Raw genomic sequence first — 17,093 nt, 5'->3', positions numbered from 1 at the left:
TTATTTTGAGAGAGAGAAAGAGAGACAGTATGAACAGGGGAGGGGCAGAGAGAGAGAGAGAGAGAGAGAGAGAGAGAGAATCCTAAGTAGGCTCTGCGTTGTCAGTGCAGAGCCCCACGTGGGGCTCAAACTCATGAACCATGAGATCGTGACCTGAGCCTAAATGAAGAGTTGGACACTTAACCGACTGAGCCACCCAGGCACCCCAACAGAAACACTTTTGAACAACCCTCCTCTTCTATATGACAAAATGATTTTCAGTAATAATAACGAAATGAAATAGTGATAATATCCAAAAAAGAAATGCAGATACTAAAAGTTTTCTTTTATTTAACTTTACATGAACAATCATGCCATTTTTAAATAAAATAAATATTAGAGTAAAAAAAAAGGAAAAGTAATGGATTCATGTATTTGATTATGCTAATGTTTTTAAAAAGTAAATAACGTATCTGTATATTGGTTCATTATAGAAATGAATAATATTTGCTATTTTGAGTCTTAACTTCTAAACATGTCAAGAACTTTGTCAAAATTGATCTTCTTTGTATGTATATGTTTTATAAAGACTATAGCCAGATTTGTCAATCTATCCTTGCAGAGTTGATAGAAAAACACCTTTTATAATTTAATTTAGAAATGTGTTTTCTTTTTTTAATTTTTAAATTATTACTATTTTTTTTTATTTGAGAGAGAGAGAGAGAACACTAGTGGGGGAGAGGGGCAGAGGAAGAGAGAGAAAGAGACAGAGAGAGAAGGAGAGAGAGAATGAGAGAATTTTAAGCAGTCTCCACACTCGGTGCAGAGCCCAAAACAGGTCTCAATTCCAAAACTCTGGGATCATGAACTGAGCCAATATCAAGAGTCAGATGCTCAGCCAACTGAGCCACCCAAGCACCCCTAGAAACATGTTTTTTCAAATGAAGCCCAAAATATACAAATATTTTGGGAAAGTATTAGACATAAAGGCAAATTTGACAGAGATTCATAAAAGTTCCATTTCTCATTAAATCCCCAAAAATGCAGTAGTACCCATGCCTTTGTTTATTTAGATCCACTCAAAGTGTTTACAAATGCTTCTGGAGTGATAAATTTCCACTTCCCAAGTATGTCTTCTGAAAGTAACAGAATTAGAGAGAATGGCTGAATGATAGCGAACACAGACATTATTTGATCCATGGCTTTAGAACAACTGTCCAGTTCTTGGTGAAAATGATTGGGCTAGGGGCACCTGGGTGGCTCAGTCCATTAAGGGTCTGACTTCGGCTCATCTCGCAGTTCGTGAGCTCAAGCCCCACGTCAGGCTCTGTGCTGACAGCTCAGAGCCTGGAGCCTGCTTCAGATTCTGTGTCTCCCTCTCTCTGCCCCTCCCCTGCTCGCTCTCTCTCTCTCTCTCTCTCTCTCTCTCTCTCTCCCTCTTTCTCTCAAAAATAAACATTAAAAAAATTTTTTAAAAGAAAAGAAAATGATTGGGCTATTCAACATTGTTATTTTGCTTTGTAAGACTAGAATCTTTTGTTGTTCCTCTTGACACTCTTCTTCAGAATTTGATTTTCTTTTCTATGTAAATGTTCATTTCCTTGCATTTTTTTGTTGCATAGTAAATAGGCTTTGCCTTTCTGTGCACTCCAAAGAAAAGTTTGAAAGCTTGGTATTTCACTGTACATTGTTCAAGGCAGATTCTGGCTATCTGAAAATATGTTTGTATCTGATTAACCTCATCTAAACTTCTATACGGGGGTGGGGGGGTGGGGGGTGGAGATGACTGAAAAGGGGAAAACTGCGGTAGCCAAGAACATAATCTGAGCTGATTCTCATTTGTCCACATTTCTTTGTGTCACACAGTACTTCCAAGTTGAGATCAACTTTTCAAAATTTACTGTGCCCTAGCTTCATAATGAGCATTCCATCTTGTCTAGGAAAGACTTTCTGTAGCTTTTTCCAACAATGAGGTGAGATTAAAAAGAATGAATAAAATTTTTCCAAAGTTCCAGAAAACATCACACATGAAGAAATCTTTCCAAAAAAGAAAATTCCACAAGGTTGAAAGAATGATTTCCAGAAGACAGAAATAAAATCTGAGATCAATCTATTTGATTTTTGTATGAATTCCGCTGTGAATACTGGCCAGATATGCAGCACTCTTATTTTGCTGACCACAACAGAGGTTTATGAAACAACCATCCAGTTGTTTCAAGATACCTTCTGTGAGTTCAGCTGCAGTCTTTCCAGAAATAGAAGAAGGACTTCTTTACTTCAACTCTTACCACCTTTTACACAGCAAATCTGATTACCTGACATATTTAATGTCTATGAAACATCTGAAGTGCTATCAACAAAGAAATCCAAGGTATGTGGGGTTTTTGTTTAATATCTGCCACAACTAAAGCACACCACTGGTGTCATGTTTCACTTTGATTCTTTCTTTAATTTTAAAACAATTAACAACAAATCAAGAATTTCAATTCCAGAGACATTAAGATTAGTAAAATATTTCATATATGAATTCAAATATGCACTTACCGAACAAAATATTACATACTGCACTTCACAGTTCACACTGTCCTCTAAGTTTTTTTTTTTAACATAGGTTATTTTTTTAGAGCAGTTGAGATCCCTAACAAAATTGAGGGGAAGGTACAGAAACTTCCCATATCCCCCTTTGCCCCCAAAATGCACGGCCTCCCCCATTACCAGCATCCTCCACTACAGTGGTACATTTGTTCCAACTGATGAACCTGGGCTGACACATCATTATCACCCAAAAACCATACGTTACATCATACTTCACTCGTGGTGCATTACACTGTATAGGTTTGGACAAACGTGTAACTTGAAATGTATGTATCATCACGGTATCATACAGAGTCGTTTCACTGCCCTCACAATCCAGTATGCTTCACCTATTCATTGGTCCCTCCTCTTCACAGCCCCTGGCTACCACTTATCTTTTCACTGCCTCCAAAGGTTTGTCTTTCACAGAATGTCATATACTTGGAGTCATACCATATGTAGTCTTTTCAGATTGGCTTCTTAAGCTTCCTCCAAGTCTCTTCAGGGCTTCCGAGCTCATTCCTTTTCAGCATTCACTAATATTCCACTGTCTGGATCCACCAGGTCTATTTACCACCTCACTGACCGAAGGACACCTTGATTGCTTCCAATTTTTGGCAATTAGGAATAAAGCTGCTGTAAACACCTATGTACAGATTTTGTGTGGACGTAAGTTCTCACTCATGTAGGTAAATACTGAGCAAATTGATTGCTGGATCATATGGTAGGAGTATGTTTAGTTTTGTAAGAAACTACCAGACTGTGTTCCAAAGTGACTGGCTGTACCATTCTGCATCCCCACCAGCACGAATGAGAGTTCTTGTTGCTTCACATCCTTGTCAGCACTTAGAATTGTTAGTGTTCCAGGTTTTGGCCGTTCTACTAGGTGTGCAGTGCCATCTTGTGTTAATTTTCATTTCCTGATGACATGTGATATGAATAACTTTTCATATACTTATTTGTCATCTGTATCTCTTCATTGGTGAGGTTTCTGTTAAGGTCTTTGGCCCATTTTTTAATTGAATTATTTTCTTACTATTGAATTTTAAGAGTTCTGCCTGGATATATTTTTAAAGTTTGTTGGTTTGTTTGTCTATTTATTTATTTATTCATTTATTGAGAGAAAGAGACAGAGCACGCACCCGTGCAAGTGGAGGAGAAGCAAAGAGGAGAGAGAGAATCCCAAGCAGGCTTTGCACTGTCAGCGCAGAGCCTGATGCGGGGCTCAAACCATGAACTGTGACATCATGACCTGAAATCAAGAGTTGGATGCTTAACCAATTGAGCCACCCAGGCGCCCCTTTCCTGTATTTCATGTAACAAGATATATCTTTTACAACTATTTTCTCCCATCTGTGACTTGTCTTCTCATTCTCTTGACACTGTCTTTGGCAGAGCAGAAGTTTTTAATTTTAATAAAGTTCAGCCTATCAATTATTTCTATTTACAACTTTAAGCGTAAAAATAAAACTCCAAAAAGGTCACACTAAAGTAACTCATGCTGAGTTTTTTCTTTTTTTTTTTTTTTTAATTTTTTTTTTTCAACGTTTATTTATTTTTGGGACAGAGAGAGACAGAGCATGAACAGGGGAGGGGCAGAGAGAGAGGGAGACACAGAATCGGAAACAGGCTCCAGGCTCTGAGCCATCAGCCCAGAGCCCGACGCGGGGCTCGAACTCACAGACCGCGAGATCGTGACCTGGCTGAAGTCGGACGCTTAACCGACTGCGCCACCCAGGCGCCCCGAGTTTTTTCTTTTTTATAATCACTATGCTATTGCTGTTTCTTATCTACTTCTAAATGAAATATGTAATAAGACAGGGACTGAGGGTGTAAACTATGTGCACAACTATTTTAAACTGTTATAAACTTACTTTCAAAATGACTATATGCAGCAGAGTCTCCATGAACCTGGGGACAACTATATAACTAAGAGTTCTCCAAATTTACTTCCATGTAGAATATAACATTTATTTAAGGGTTAATAATAAAAATGTGCTAAACTGAAGCATACATATATGTTATTGAAACTCAAGAACAATCGCACAGATGGGTAAAACTTAGACCAACAAAACATTTTGTGGGGAGGAGTATTTAATCACTGACATTATATAGAATTGTCAGACATACTGCTAATAAAATATAGGCCAATCTGTAGTCTACGCACAGTGTACCCACTTAACTGCCTGCAGATAGTTAGCAGGGCTAACTGCTCCCATTGCCCAGCTTGGATAAGCCACTGCCCATAGCCATTTTGGAAATGTTTAACTAAAATTCGACAGGAAGAAAGATAAAAGGGAAATGTACTGAGATGAACGGTGTCCTTCAAAATTCCTGTCACTCAGAAATTCAGAATGTGATCTTATTTGGAAATAAGGTCTTTACATATATAATTAGTTATTAAAATGAAATTTTACTGGATTAGGATGGGCCTTAATCCAATGGCTGGCATCTATGTAAGTAAAGCAGAGACACACGTGGAGAGAAGGCCATATGATGACAGGGGCAGAGACTGAAGTAACGCATCTACAAGCCAAGAAATGCCAAAGATTACCTACAACCACCGGAAGCCGGAAGAGGCACGGAAGGAACATGGCCTGCCAACATCTTGATTTTGGAATTCTAGCCGCCAGGATCGTGAGAAAGTTAAGTTATTTTTGTTCTAAGCTATTCCATTTGTTATGGCTGCCCTAGGGAACAGAGGACATACAGAAGGAGACACACTTGACAATCTCTGTGAATTCTCTGTATTGATCAGAAGTACAGAGCGGTCAGAAATACAGCGTGATTATTCTGATTTCCCTATTTTTTTGGCTATGTACTTTTAAGGACTTTAGAGAGCCAAGAGCAGCACTTAGAAAGAAAAAGAAAGAAATCTCACTGGCATTGTGCTCTCTTTCTGCCCTGTAGATACTGCAAAGATGAAACTGGGAACTTAAGAAACAAAGACCAAAGCAAAGTTTGAAAAAAGAAGAGAGAGGAATAAATTTCCATTATTTTTCTAATTATACTAGCTAGAGGCAATCATTAACCTCTTCTTGCTTGGGAAATACGCGATGCAATTTCTAATTGTGGAATACATATTATTACATTATTTTTTTCTATTTCCCTACAATAATTTAATTGGAGAATCTTGACGCCAGGTCAAATACAAACAACTACCTTCTGTTGCTTTTAGCAAGATTTAGTTTCGGGGGCGAATACATGGGAGAATCTTATAAAATACAGTAAAATCTTGGTTTGCAAGCATAATTTCATTCTGGGAACATGCTTGTAATCCAAAGCACTTGTATGTCAAAGCAAATTTTAAGAACCATTGGCTCAGTTGTGATCATGGGACATTTGGCATCACGTACTGCTCGTATCGCAAGACATCGCTCGTTCATCAAATTAAAATTTATTAGAAATGTTTGCTCGTCTGGGGGAACACTCACAGAACAAGTTACTCACAATCCAAGGTTTTACTGTAAATTACGCTAAAAAGAAATATCAACTAATTGATTTCCAATTTTTCCAGAAAGGCAAACCATGGTAGCCCTTCAAAAATACTTATTGTGCCTTTAACACATATTAGGTAGGTAATTCAAGTATAATCAATTTGTAAGATAAAAATAATCAATTAACCTGGGCATAAAATGGCAAACCAGTGATTAGGAAGATTTTTTTATTCCATTTACCCCGAGCAGCCTCCCCCACTACACTTATACACAAACTTTCTTTGTTAAAAGAAAGCTGACTCCACCAGACTTGCATTCTAGGGTCCGTTTGAAAGGACTTGTTGGACAGAATTTATAATATCACAACACTTATCTTTTTATTTTTTAATTTATTTTTAAAGGACCTGCTACTTTTTTTATATTACATACTTACAGTATGTGCCTCAAAGTTACTTCTTTCAACAATGAAAAAAAATTTTTTTCAGTCATCAAGATACACTTTCCTGTTCACAAAGAAATGTAGTCCCTTCTTTTTTTTTTTAATTTTTTTTAACGTTTTATTTATTTTTGAGACAGAGAGAGACAGAGCATGAACGGGGCAGGGGCAGAGAGAGAGGGAGACACAGAATCGGAAGCAGGCTCCAGGCTCTGAGCCATCAGCCCAGAGGCGGACGCGGGGCTCGAACTCACGGACCTCGAGATCGTGACCTGAGCTGAAGCCGGACGCTTAACGGACTGAGCCACCCAGGCGCCCCGAAATGTAGTCCCTTCTTACGAGATCCAGTTCATCTCTGCTGCATTGGCCGTATCCACAATTTGTAACTCCCCCAACACCTTTTGCCTAAGTCAACTGCGCTGCTGTCTTGGGACATACTCAGTAAACAAAAAAATTAAAATGTGTATGTCTAACCTCAATGGAAGAGAGACAAGAAAGATATAAAACTGAAGCAAGATAGATTTCAATGAGATATTTTAAAAATCGGAATAGTTTTACATAAGGCAAGCCCAGGATACAAACGGAACCATCAGAATATAAGAGTGAGAGAGGTGAGATAGAGAGGAGCCAATAATGAGAAAAAAAAAAAGTCCTGCTACAAAAGCTAGTGTTGGGGAGCATGTGGGCATGTGGAGTAAAAGTGAAATATAAGCACTGTGGAAGGCACGTTTACATGCTCGATCAGAGCTGACCTACACATGCCCTATGATCCGGTGATACCACTTTCAGCAGAAATGCTGTTGGGAGCATATGTGCTCCGACTGATAATCAATAGTGTTCATAGTAGCATTATTCAGAGTAGCCAAAATTGGAAACTACCTAAATTTCAAGAGCAAAATGTATAATACAATGAAATATCATACACCAATATAAACAAACTATAGCTACACACAACAACCTAGGTAAATGTCACAAATATAATGTTGAGCCAAATTAGCCAAACACAAAAGAATACACTCTATGTGGTTCTATGTACACAGGCAGACAAAAATAAACTATAGTGTCAGAAGGCAGGACAGTGGATCTTTGGGATGGAGGAAGGGGCAGTGATTGGAGAGGCTCACAGAGGGTGGGGGGAGCTTCTGAGGTGCTAGCAATGCTCTATTTGTTGATCAGGATGACTGTTCTTTTTCTAATCATTCATTAAGCATTTCACATATGTTCTGTGTATTTTTCTATATATGTGTCTTACTTCACGATAAATAGAAAATAAAAGAAATTCCAATCCGACAGCATGGATGGACTTAGAGGGTATTATGTGTGTTTTTTTAATGTTTATTTAATTTTGAGAAAGAGAGAGACAGAGAGACAGAGAGACAGAGCACGAGCTGGGGAGGGGCAGGGAGAAAGGGAGACTCAGAATCTGAAGCAGGCTTCAGGCTCTGAGCTGTCAGCACAGAGCCTGACATAGGGCTCGAACTCACCAACTGCAAGATCATGACCTGAGCCAGTCAGAGGCTTAACCAACTAAGCCAACCAGGCACCTGGAGGGCATTATGTTAAGTGAAATAAGTCAGATAGAGAAAGACAAATACCATATGATTTCACTTACATGTGGAATCTAAAGAACAAAGCAAACTAAAGCAGAAACAAACCCGGAAATACAGAGAACAAACTGATGGTTGTCAGTCAGGAGGGGGTGTGAGGTTGGGCAAAATGGGTGGAAGGGGAGTGGGAGGTACAGGCTTCCACTTATGGAATAAGTATGTCGTGGGCATAAAAAGCACAGCATAGGGAATATAGTTAATGGTATTGCAATAGTGTGGCAGATGGTAGGTACACTTGTGAGCATAGTTGTCCCATCACTATATTGTACACCTAAAACTAATGTAACATTGTGTGTCAACTATTCTTCAATTAAAAACAAAGGAGAAAAGAAAAGAAGTCCCACTCTGACATACTCCCACCACATAAAAGCTGGGAAGAAATAAGACTGAGATTCCTGCCAAGACACAGATAATGATGGCAAGTAGCTATCAAATTCTTTGCTTGTTGAAACACTGGTAAGTCTGAAACCATCCGAAAACATAAAGAACTTTAGGACTGGCAAGATACCGAATTCCCTGTAAGAACTACCCTGGAAACAAAGGTGAATCGGGTATTATCTCTCACTTACCAAATCTGTCACTAATCTATACTTACAATCTAAATTTCAAAAACAAACGCCGATTCCTGAAACTTCCAAAGAGCTCAAATTTTTGTTTCCTTCTAGTTTCCTCTTTTGGGCAAGCACAGAATTGTGGGGAGGCACAAAGATCATCTGATCCAACTTCTACCTTCCAAGCCAAGTGAACAAATAGACATAAATACTCTTCAAAGTCCCCACTGCAAATGGATGCTGAGGTGTTTGTTCCTCAGTTGCCCATTCTAGCGTGCACAACCTTGACCACCACATAACCTCTCCTGTGGGTGACCTTGGTCTCACGTGCTCTACCTTAAGTTTGCTTCGTTCTCCACCTCTATCCTATTACAGTGAATGAAAAATTTCATAAATAACAAGTTACAGAATTGAAAAACATGTCCTCAGCTCTACTACTCTTCATTTTAATGTTCAAGTATTCTCAGATTTGGCCACCAGGAGCACATTAAACTGGTTCCTGGGTCCTTCTGACTTATCCCATCATTGTTGAGTACCTTCTTACTTTGTAGTGCAGCAAGATATTTTAAGTGCCAGCCCCAGCATTACTCAGCTCTCCAAAGAGCCCTGATCCCTTTAAGTAGACAGCTTTACCAAGATCTGAACACTAGCTCTGTTGATTGTTACTATAGCACCACTGTTACAGTACCTGTGGGAAGGCCTGGAAAGAGCTAGGAAATGTGTGTGTGTGTGTGTGTGTGTGTGTGTGTGTGTGTGTGTGTGTGGTGTGTGTGTCTGACTGAAAATAAACACACACACATGCATTTACATCAGTATTTATTTCTATTATTATCTATGTATGCTGAAAATCATGAGTTTACACTATTAGCTCCAATTCCAACCCATTCTAGCTTTTCTCTTTTCTGTATCTATACCACCTTCCTCCATCCATGAAAAAGCTGGATCTCAGTAGTTCAATATACCTACTTATGTGCACACTCTCCTGTAGGTAACCAATCTTCTGACCCCAACTGGCCATCATTAACACTTGGCTCAGGTGTGGGTCCCACACCATTTCTAAGAGTCTCCTATACTCACTGGCTCTACTTCCTCACCTTGAGTCATTTTTTGACCCACCGCAATCTGACTTCCATTCTGGTCAGGTCTTGCAGTCATTTCCTTATTACCAAATCCAAAGAATATTTCTTACTCCTTTTCCAACTTGAGTTCCTTATAGCATTTGACACTCTTTGAACATACTTTCTTCCTCTGGCTTCTGTGACTCCCCCCTCAACTGGTTTTGCTTCTACTTCTTTGGTCATTTCTTCTTCAATTCCTTTATGGGCTTCTTTTCTCCTCCCACATTTAATTACCATGATTCCCTGGGGTTTTGTCTTAGCACTCCTCCCCATGCAGTCCCCAAGTAGCTCATCCCCAAGTAGCCATAAGTTCATGGCTAAAATGAACTTATTCTGTTGACTTATACATCTCTGTCTTTAATCCACATGTAATTCCTAAGATTCAGACCTATATAATGAAATGCCCATCAAATGTTACTCCTTGGCTATCTCTCAATCACTCCATACAAAACACATCTAACACAGAAATAATTTCCACTCCATCCCATCTCTCAAACCTCTTCTTTCTGAGTAATTGAGTTCAAAGAACATAAATACAACCTGTTCAGTGGGCCAAACCAACAACTTAAGAACTATTCTTTATTTTTTTTTTAAGGGTATTTATTTTGGGAGAGACAGAGAGAGACAGGGAGAGAGGAGAAAGAGCAAAGAGAGAGAGACAGAGAGGGAAAGAATCCCAAGCAGGCTCCACACTGTCAGCACAGAGCCCAAACTGTGAGATCATGACCTGGGCCAAGATCAAGAGTTGGGAGCTTAACCAACTGAGCCACCCAGGCGCCCCAAGAACCATTCTTAATTCATTCTTCTCTCCCATTCCCACATCAACAAGTCTGATGGTATCAACTCCTAAATCCCTCTCAAACTTATTTCCTCAGCAATTCTGTAGACTGAGACATCATCATTTTGGGCCTCAATCACCATCACAGTCTTCTAACTGGCCCCTCATTCTTGTCATTCTTCCAATCTGATCTGCACAATCTTTGTAAAGCAAATATCATTATGGCTCTTTCCTTAAAACCCTTCAGAGAATTCCCACTGCCCTGAGGGCAGCCCAGTTCCTTCACATGGCTTACTAGGCCCTACGTGATCTTGCCTTAGCCTACCTGTATGATACCATCTCCTGTTCTACTTTAAACTCAAATGCAGCCACATTGAAGTGACTTTCACCTCCAAAAACACACAATATTCCTTTGAGTCCCTGGGCCCTGACATACTCTTGTCCCTCTGCCTCTTTGCTACATTGCTTGGTCAAATTCTACTCATCCCTTAGACCACAGACATTACCTTCTCTGGAATCTCCCCAGAATGTTCCTGCTCTGTGCTTCTACAGTACTCCATATTTCTCTAGAATCCTTATTACACTTTATTGCAATTGCTTGCTTACTTATTTAATTTCCCAACCAAATTATTAGCTTTATTAAGGCTTCAGAGAGAAATGTCTTATTCGCTGCTCTATCACCAGAGCCTAGCAAAGTGGCTGAAACACAGTAGATGCTCCCTAAGTTTTTAGTAATGAGTGAGTCTCAAAAGTAACAAACTCTATAGCAGCCACAACCAAATGGTACACTTCACAAACACATATTAACACAGGCATGGGGAAACACATCTTCCTTCACTCCTGTTGCTGGTCAATTTAAAAAATGGCATCTTTAAATGTAATAAACAATAATGCAACCATACCAGATTGAATGAAAAGAATTACTTCCCACAGTTAGAAAAGCACAGAAGTTCCTTTTCCTTCTCTAAAGTAAGTTGAAATGACTCATCATTTTTCACACTTTCGTGAAAATAACACACAACAAACTCAACATTTGAGGGAGCAGACATCTTCTACCAAAAGGGTTAGAATAACCGTGAATGTTTTGGCCCCTTAGACAGCTCTAGGACATTCTCCCTATCTACGCTACAGACACACGCGCACACACACTCACATACACAGTGTCACAGGAAATATAGAGCATGATTAAACAAAGGAAAAATAGATAATGAGCCTTTAAAAGGTATATTTCCAAATTTAGCATGGTGTCTGGCCCAAAGAAGAGGTAACACCAAATGTGAGAGATGACACCAGAGCATAGCCCCAGCCAACTCCAAACACCAAAGGTTGATGTTGGGGAAAGGAGAAAACCTATGAAGGGGATCAAGATTGCTACTATTTACTATACACTATTATAAGCCAGATTCAAGTAACTTCATCTTCACTGTCCTATTTTATATATAAAGAAATGGCACTTAAAGGACTAAATAAGTAGCCTACAGCTAATAAATACCAAAGTGTAGTTCTTTCCAGTCCTTAGTGCTGAAACCCAAACCAGGCAGGACCTAGTCATTCCTTTAAAGTCAAATTTTCTTTTCAATATCCTCTAGCTGAGGTTACCATAAAGCTTATTCACAGATTTAGAAATAAAACAGATGGTTATGGCTTCAAGGGGAAATATTTTTATTGTATTTTTTTAATTAATGGTCCCTGACAGATGGGGGTGGGCAAGATTTCTCTCTACAGGTACTTTGATTGCAATACGTTGGAGTACAGGGGCTATTTTTCCCCATTGTCCTCTCTAAATAGCTCCAGTTTCAATCTTGACTCAATTTTGGAATTTTTAAAGTGATATGGAAAGGCATATAGTATGTGTGTGTGTGTGTGTGTATACACCCATATATATATAAATATATATGACCAATATAAGGTATGATGTATATGTACATATAATGTATGTATAATGACCTATATAAGATGTTTTGTTGTTTTTTTTTTTTTTTAGAGAGATTTTATTTTATTTTTTACTTAGAGAGGGAGGGAGGGAGGGAAGGAGGGAGGGAGACAGCATGAGTGGGGAAGGGGCTGAGAGAGAGGGACAGAGAGACTCTTAAGCAGATTCCATGCCCAGCAGGGATCCCCATGTGAGACTCCATCTCACAACCATGAGATCATGACCTGAGCTGAAACCAAAAGTCAGATGCTTAACTGACCAAGGCACCCAGGAGTCCCTAATATGTTTTAATTCTAAAAGCAGAACTCAAGTACACTGCTTTGGAAAAGGGATCCTGAGGCTCACCTATCATTTTGCCTTTCAGAATCAGAGAGGCTTGAGGACATAAAGCACACTGCAAAAGGGGAAATGGATGAAAATGTATGCTCAATGGTCAGAATTTTAGTCCCCTTCTGCCACCAGACTCCCTGAATGGTAACAACCAATCTTATATTCCTCAGGCAAGAGAGTGGAGAATGTCCTCACTGGCAAAGCTAAACACACACACACACACACACACACACACACACACACACTGACGATCTATAGCTACTGACATGTGGGCACCACTACATGATAGAGCTGGGTTTCCACCTATATAATGAATATCGAACCTCATCTAAGATTTCTTATCTGCATTTTTGTGACTTAATCTTCAGAATGAATGGACACCAAGACAGAAACGAAAACAAATAAGAAAAATAAAGAAATACGGAAAACAAAACAATGCAGAGAAAACTTCAAAAATACTTATAGTAATAATTAATATTCCAAGAAAAATGAGAAAATATTATAATTATAAAATTAAAATAGGATGCAATTTAAAAATAAAAAACCTTTTTAGAAAATTTTTAGGTGATAACAAAAATAAAGGATCTAATTTTAAAAACTGAAAATAAAATTAAGTAAATCTCCCAGAAGACCAAATAAAAAGACAAGATGGAATGCGGAAGGACAAACCTAAGAATATTGCTCAATCCACGAGGTCCAATATCTGATTAACAGTTGTATCAAAAAAAAAATAAAACAAAGATAATAAATGAAAAATTATAAAAGATATAATAAAAGAAAATTTCCAGGTTGAGTTTCTAGATTGGAAGTGCTCACAAGTATAACTAGCATAACAACAATAACAACAATAAAATCCACTCATTTTCAAATTTTTAAATTTTAGATTATCAGAAATAAATCCTAAAAGCTTCCAGAAGCAAACAAAAATAGTCCTATACAAGAAAACAACAATTAGAATGTAATTACATTTTAAAAACAAAATATTAATAGCTAAAAGATAATGAAAAAATGTTTTCAAGATTCTGAAGGAAAATGATTTCCAACCTAGACTTCCATACACAGCCAAACTATCAAGTAACTGTGAAGACAGACTTTGTGTATCTGCATGCTTACAAGTTCTCCAAAATGTTATCTTCTACATACCCATTCTCAGGAATCTATCGGAGAAAGTGTATCAGCAAAAGTGGGAAGTCAAATTAAAAAAAAGAAAAACATGGGTCCAAAGAAACAGAGTTCCATATTTAATCCAGAAGAAAAAAGAAGGGAATACTTAGAATTCCTAGAAGACAGATGAAGAAAATTCCAAGAATAATAATAAAAGGAAGTTCCAGGTCAACAGCTAAGTAGAAGTTCTAGAGAGTGACCAAGCAAGATCAGGGAGATGAAAAAAATGGCTCTAGGAGAGAGCGTTTTGGGAGATAGCAAAAATTAAAATAATAATAATAGTAACAATAAACAAGGGATAGAACACCTAGTGAGTGTGACTAAATGTAAAAGGTATTTCAAATATGTCAGAAAGTTTGTACAGGATTTAGAGGAAGACAAAAGAAAAACAAAGCAACTGGTACATGAAGCAATTATTAATCTGAGTAATACAGAAAGTTGTACAAGAAAGGAAATATGATTTCAGCATACCATGTGATTCAGCTTTGAGTAGTATTTTCATAATATAATAATGTAAACACTGAATACTGAGTTAACAAAAATGGCCATTGGACAACACTGCGAGGGCAGAGGGAGGCAAAAATGTGTGTGTTGGGGGGCAAGCAGGGGTCATCAGAGAGAATCATGTAGAAGAGAAATATCCTCATCCTTTAGGTTTGAAGTCAATAGGCAATACATCAAACTGCAAAATTAGAAAACATCAGTAGAAGCATGTTATTTGGGAAAATAAAGATAAATAGAAGAAATAAGTAAAAGTTAAAAATGATTGATTCTGAGGAACAGAAAATAGGAATAGAAATAGGAAGAGCTGGGCAAAGGATTCTATTACTTTCTGGTAATATCTGAGCTTTAAAATTATTCATATGTGGGGCACCTGGGTGGCTCAGTTGGTTAAGCGTCCGACTTCAGCTGAGGTCATGATCTTGTGGTTCGTGAGTTCGAACCGCAATTTGGGCTCTGTGCTGACAGCTCAGAGCCTGGAGCCTGCTTCGGATTCTGTGTCTCCCTTTCTCTCTGCCCTTCCCCCACTCATGCTCTGTCTCTCAAAAAATAAACATTAAAAAAATTTTTAATTAAAATTATACATATGTATTACTTTGATATAATGTGCAATTTAAAAACAATAGAATATTTATATTATATATTATATATATATTATATAATATTTATATTAAAATAATGTGTAAAGTCTAATCCATTTATAAATATATAAATATACACACAGAGAAGTTTTGGAATGCATATAACTGTTACTGGTGACTCTCTCTGAGTGATAAGGTTATAGGAGTTTTGCTGGTTTCTTCTTTTCCTACAAAGATTTGCATTGTTATTTTAACAAGAAATACACTTTTTCTTGACAAAATATTTTAAAGTATTTGCTTACCTTAGCTGATTTTTCAATACTTAAGCCTCCATCCAACTTAAAAAGAACTGTCATATTATATCCAGTCTGGTTTCCATGTCCATGAGGCCACCACGTTTCTACAGTAGCATTCTTTCAAGAAACAATTTAAGTCATTCTAAGTAATCTGTGGCATATTTTCAGCAAAATAATATAGTCATTCAGAACATTATATCAATGTATCATAGAGTCAAGCACAGAAATTCTAGGTTCTATGTTATGCCAAATTATACCAACCCATAGATAATACTTAAAAATCAACAGGCTAGGGGCACCTGGGTGGCTCAATCAGTTAAGTGTCCAACTTCGGCTCAGGTCATGAACTCAGAGTTCATGAGTTCAAGCCCCGTGTCAGGCTCTGTACTGACAGCTCAGAGCCTGAAGCCTGCTTCAGATTCTTGTCTCCCTCTCTCTCTGCCCCTTCCCCGCTCACGCTCTCTCTCTCAAAAATAAACATTTTTAAAAAATTAAAAAAAATCAATGTGCTAGGTGTTTAGCATGGATTAATATACCAAAAGGGAAAGGAAATAACAGAATAACATGGGTTATCAGAAAAACAATTCTTTTCATTTCTAATACTGAAGCTTATTTTATTTTGTATTCTTAACATTTAGAACTGGACTTTGAGGTTGACTCTCCTTTTAAGCCCAGAACTAGAAACTGTTTTGAGTTCTTACTGTATCCAAACAGTAACTGAATGTTGATTTACTCCATCCTATTCGGTTCACAATGATCAATTCCAGTAATAACAAAAGGAAAAAGAAAAGGAAAAAAAAACAGCCCACTTTTACTGGTGAAAGATCATGAGTTTAGAATTAAAATTCTGTTTGTAAAATAGCGCCAATATTCAAAATAATTTACAAGTACCAATTATAATCACTGTGTTTAAACATAATGCTTAGAATGTATTTTGGATTCAGGATGCCACAAACAGTGCAGAAAAGTTAAAACACAACACACCTGCCTTCTTGAGAGGAAAAGATGTCAAATCACATATTCTCCATTTTCTTAATCTTAAAATTTGGAAAAAATCATTCCTTAGCTCATAACACACACACAAATATGAGAGGTTAAAAGTGAAGGAAAAATGGGAAAAGTACATTTTTCTTTCATACTCAGTCCCTTCTTTCTAGTCATTTCTTCTGAACAGTATTGCTCTTCATCTAGTGGTTCTGAGGAAGTACCATCATTCACCTTATTAATTTTCACAAATAGCTCAACAATCCTTTCCCCAGGTTGAAGTTCAATGCTGTACGTCTGCTGTGTTTGCAGTTTAGGAATGGCTACTATCACTTGACCAGAAATTGGCTTTGGGCTGACAACATCAAAAGAAGACTCTATTTCGAGATTCCACCCCTGGGTATGGTTATCTAAGACATAGAGAAAAAAAAAAAAAGAAAAGAAACATATATATACATATATATACATATATATGTATATATACGTATATATATGTATATATACATATATATACGTATATATACATATATATAACACATATATATATGAATATATATATAAATAATATGCTAAGCATTATTGCTGCACTCCTTAGGATTCATTGAAGAAAATACTAAAGCAGCTTCTAAACTAGTAAGCATTCCACAGATGCTGTCATGATAAAAAGTTCAGTGGAAATTCTCATTTAATCTTCATTCATTCAGTTTTGGTTTTTTTTCATCATTCATTTTGAATAATAACCAAAATTATAGATTTTATAGATACCTCTAAAAATGTTACAATCATAAGTCATAAAAAACTTTATAAATAGAATGTCACAAATG

General features: G+C 37.4%; 1 protein-coding gene across 5 annotated transcripts in view; it reads right to left on the bottom strand.

Moving 5' to 3' along the window:
• Positions 1–17,093, bottom strand: part of MANBA (mannosidase beta) — a 113,206-nt gene that overhangs the window by 50,498 nt on the left and 45,615 nt on the right. For all 5 annotated transcript variants that reach the window (XM_045056050.1, XM_045056049.1, XM_023252901.2 and 2 more), the window contains exons 6-7: positions 16,504–16,679; positions 15,292–15,402 (exon numbers count right to left, since the gene is read on the bottom strand). In XM_045056050.1, coding sequence (XP_044911985.1) covers positions 15,292–15,402; positions 16,504–16,679 — 287 coding nt within the window. The remainder of the gene's footprint in view (positions 1–15,291; positions 15,403–16,503; positions 16,680–17,093) is intronic.

This window comes from Felis catus, chromosome B1, assembly GCF_018350175.1.
Source record: "Felis catus isolate Fca126 chromosome B1, F.catus_Fca126_mat1.0, whole genome shotgun sequence".
In the NCBI taxonomy this organism is placed as follows: domain Eukaryota; kingdom Metazoa; phylum Chordata; class Mammalia; order Carnivora; family Felidae; genus Felis; species Felis catus.
Note: the sequence above shows the minus strand (reverse complement) of the source record. Positions and strands in the feature narration are given on the sequence as shown.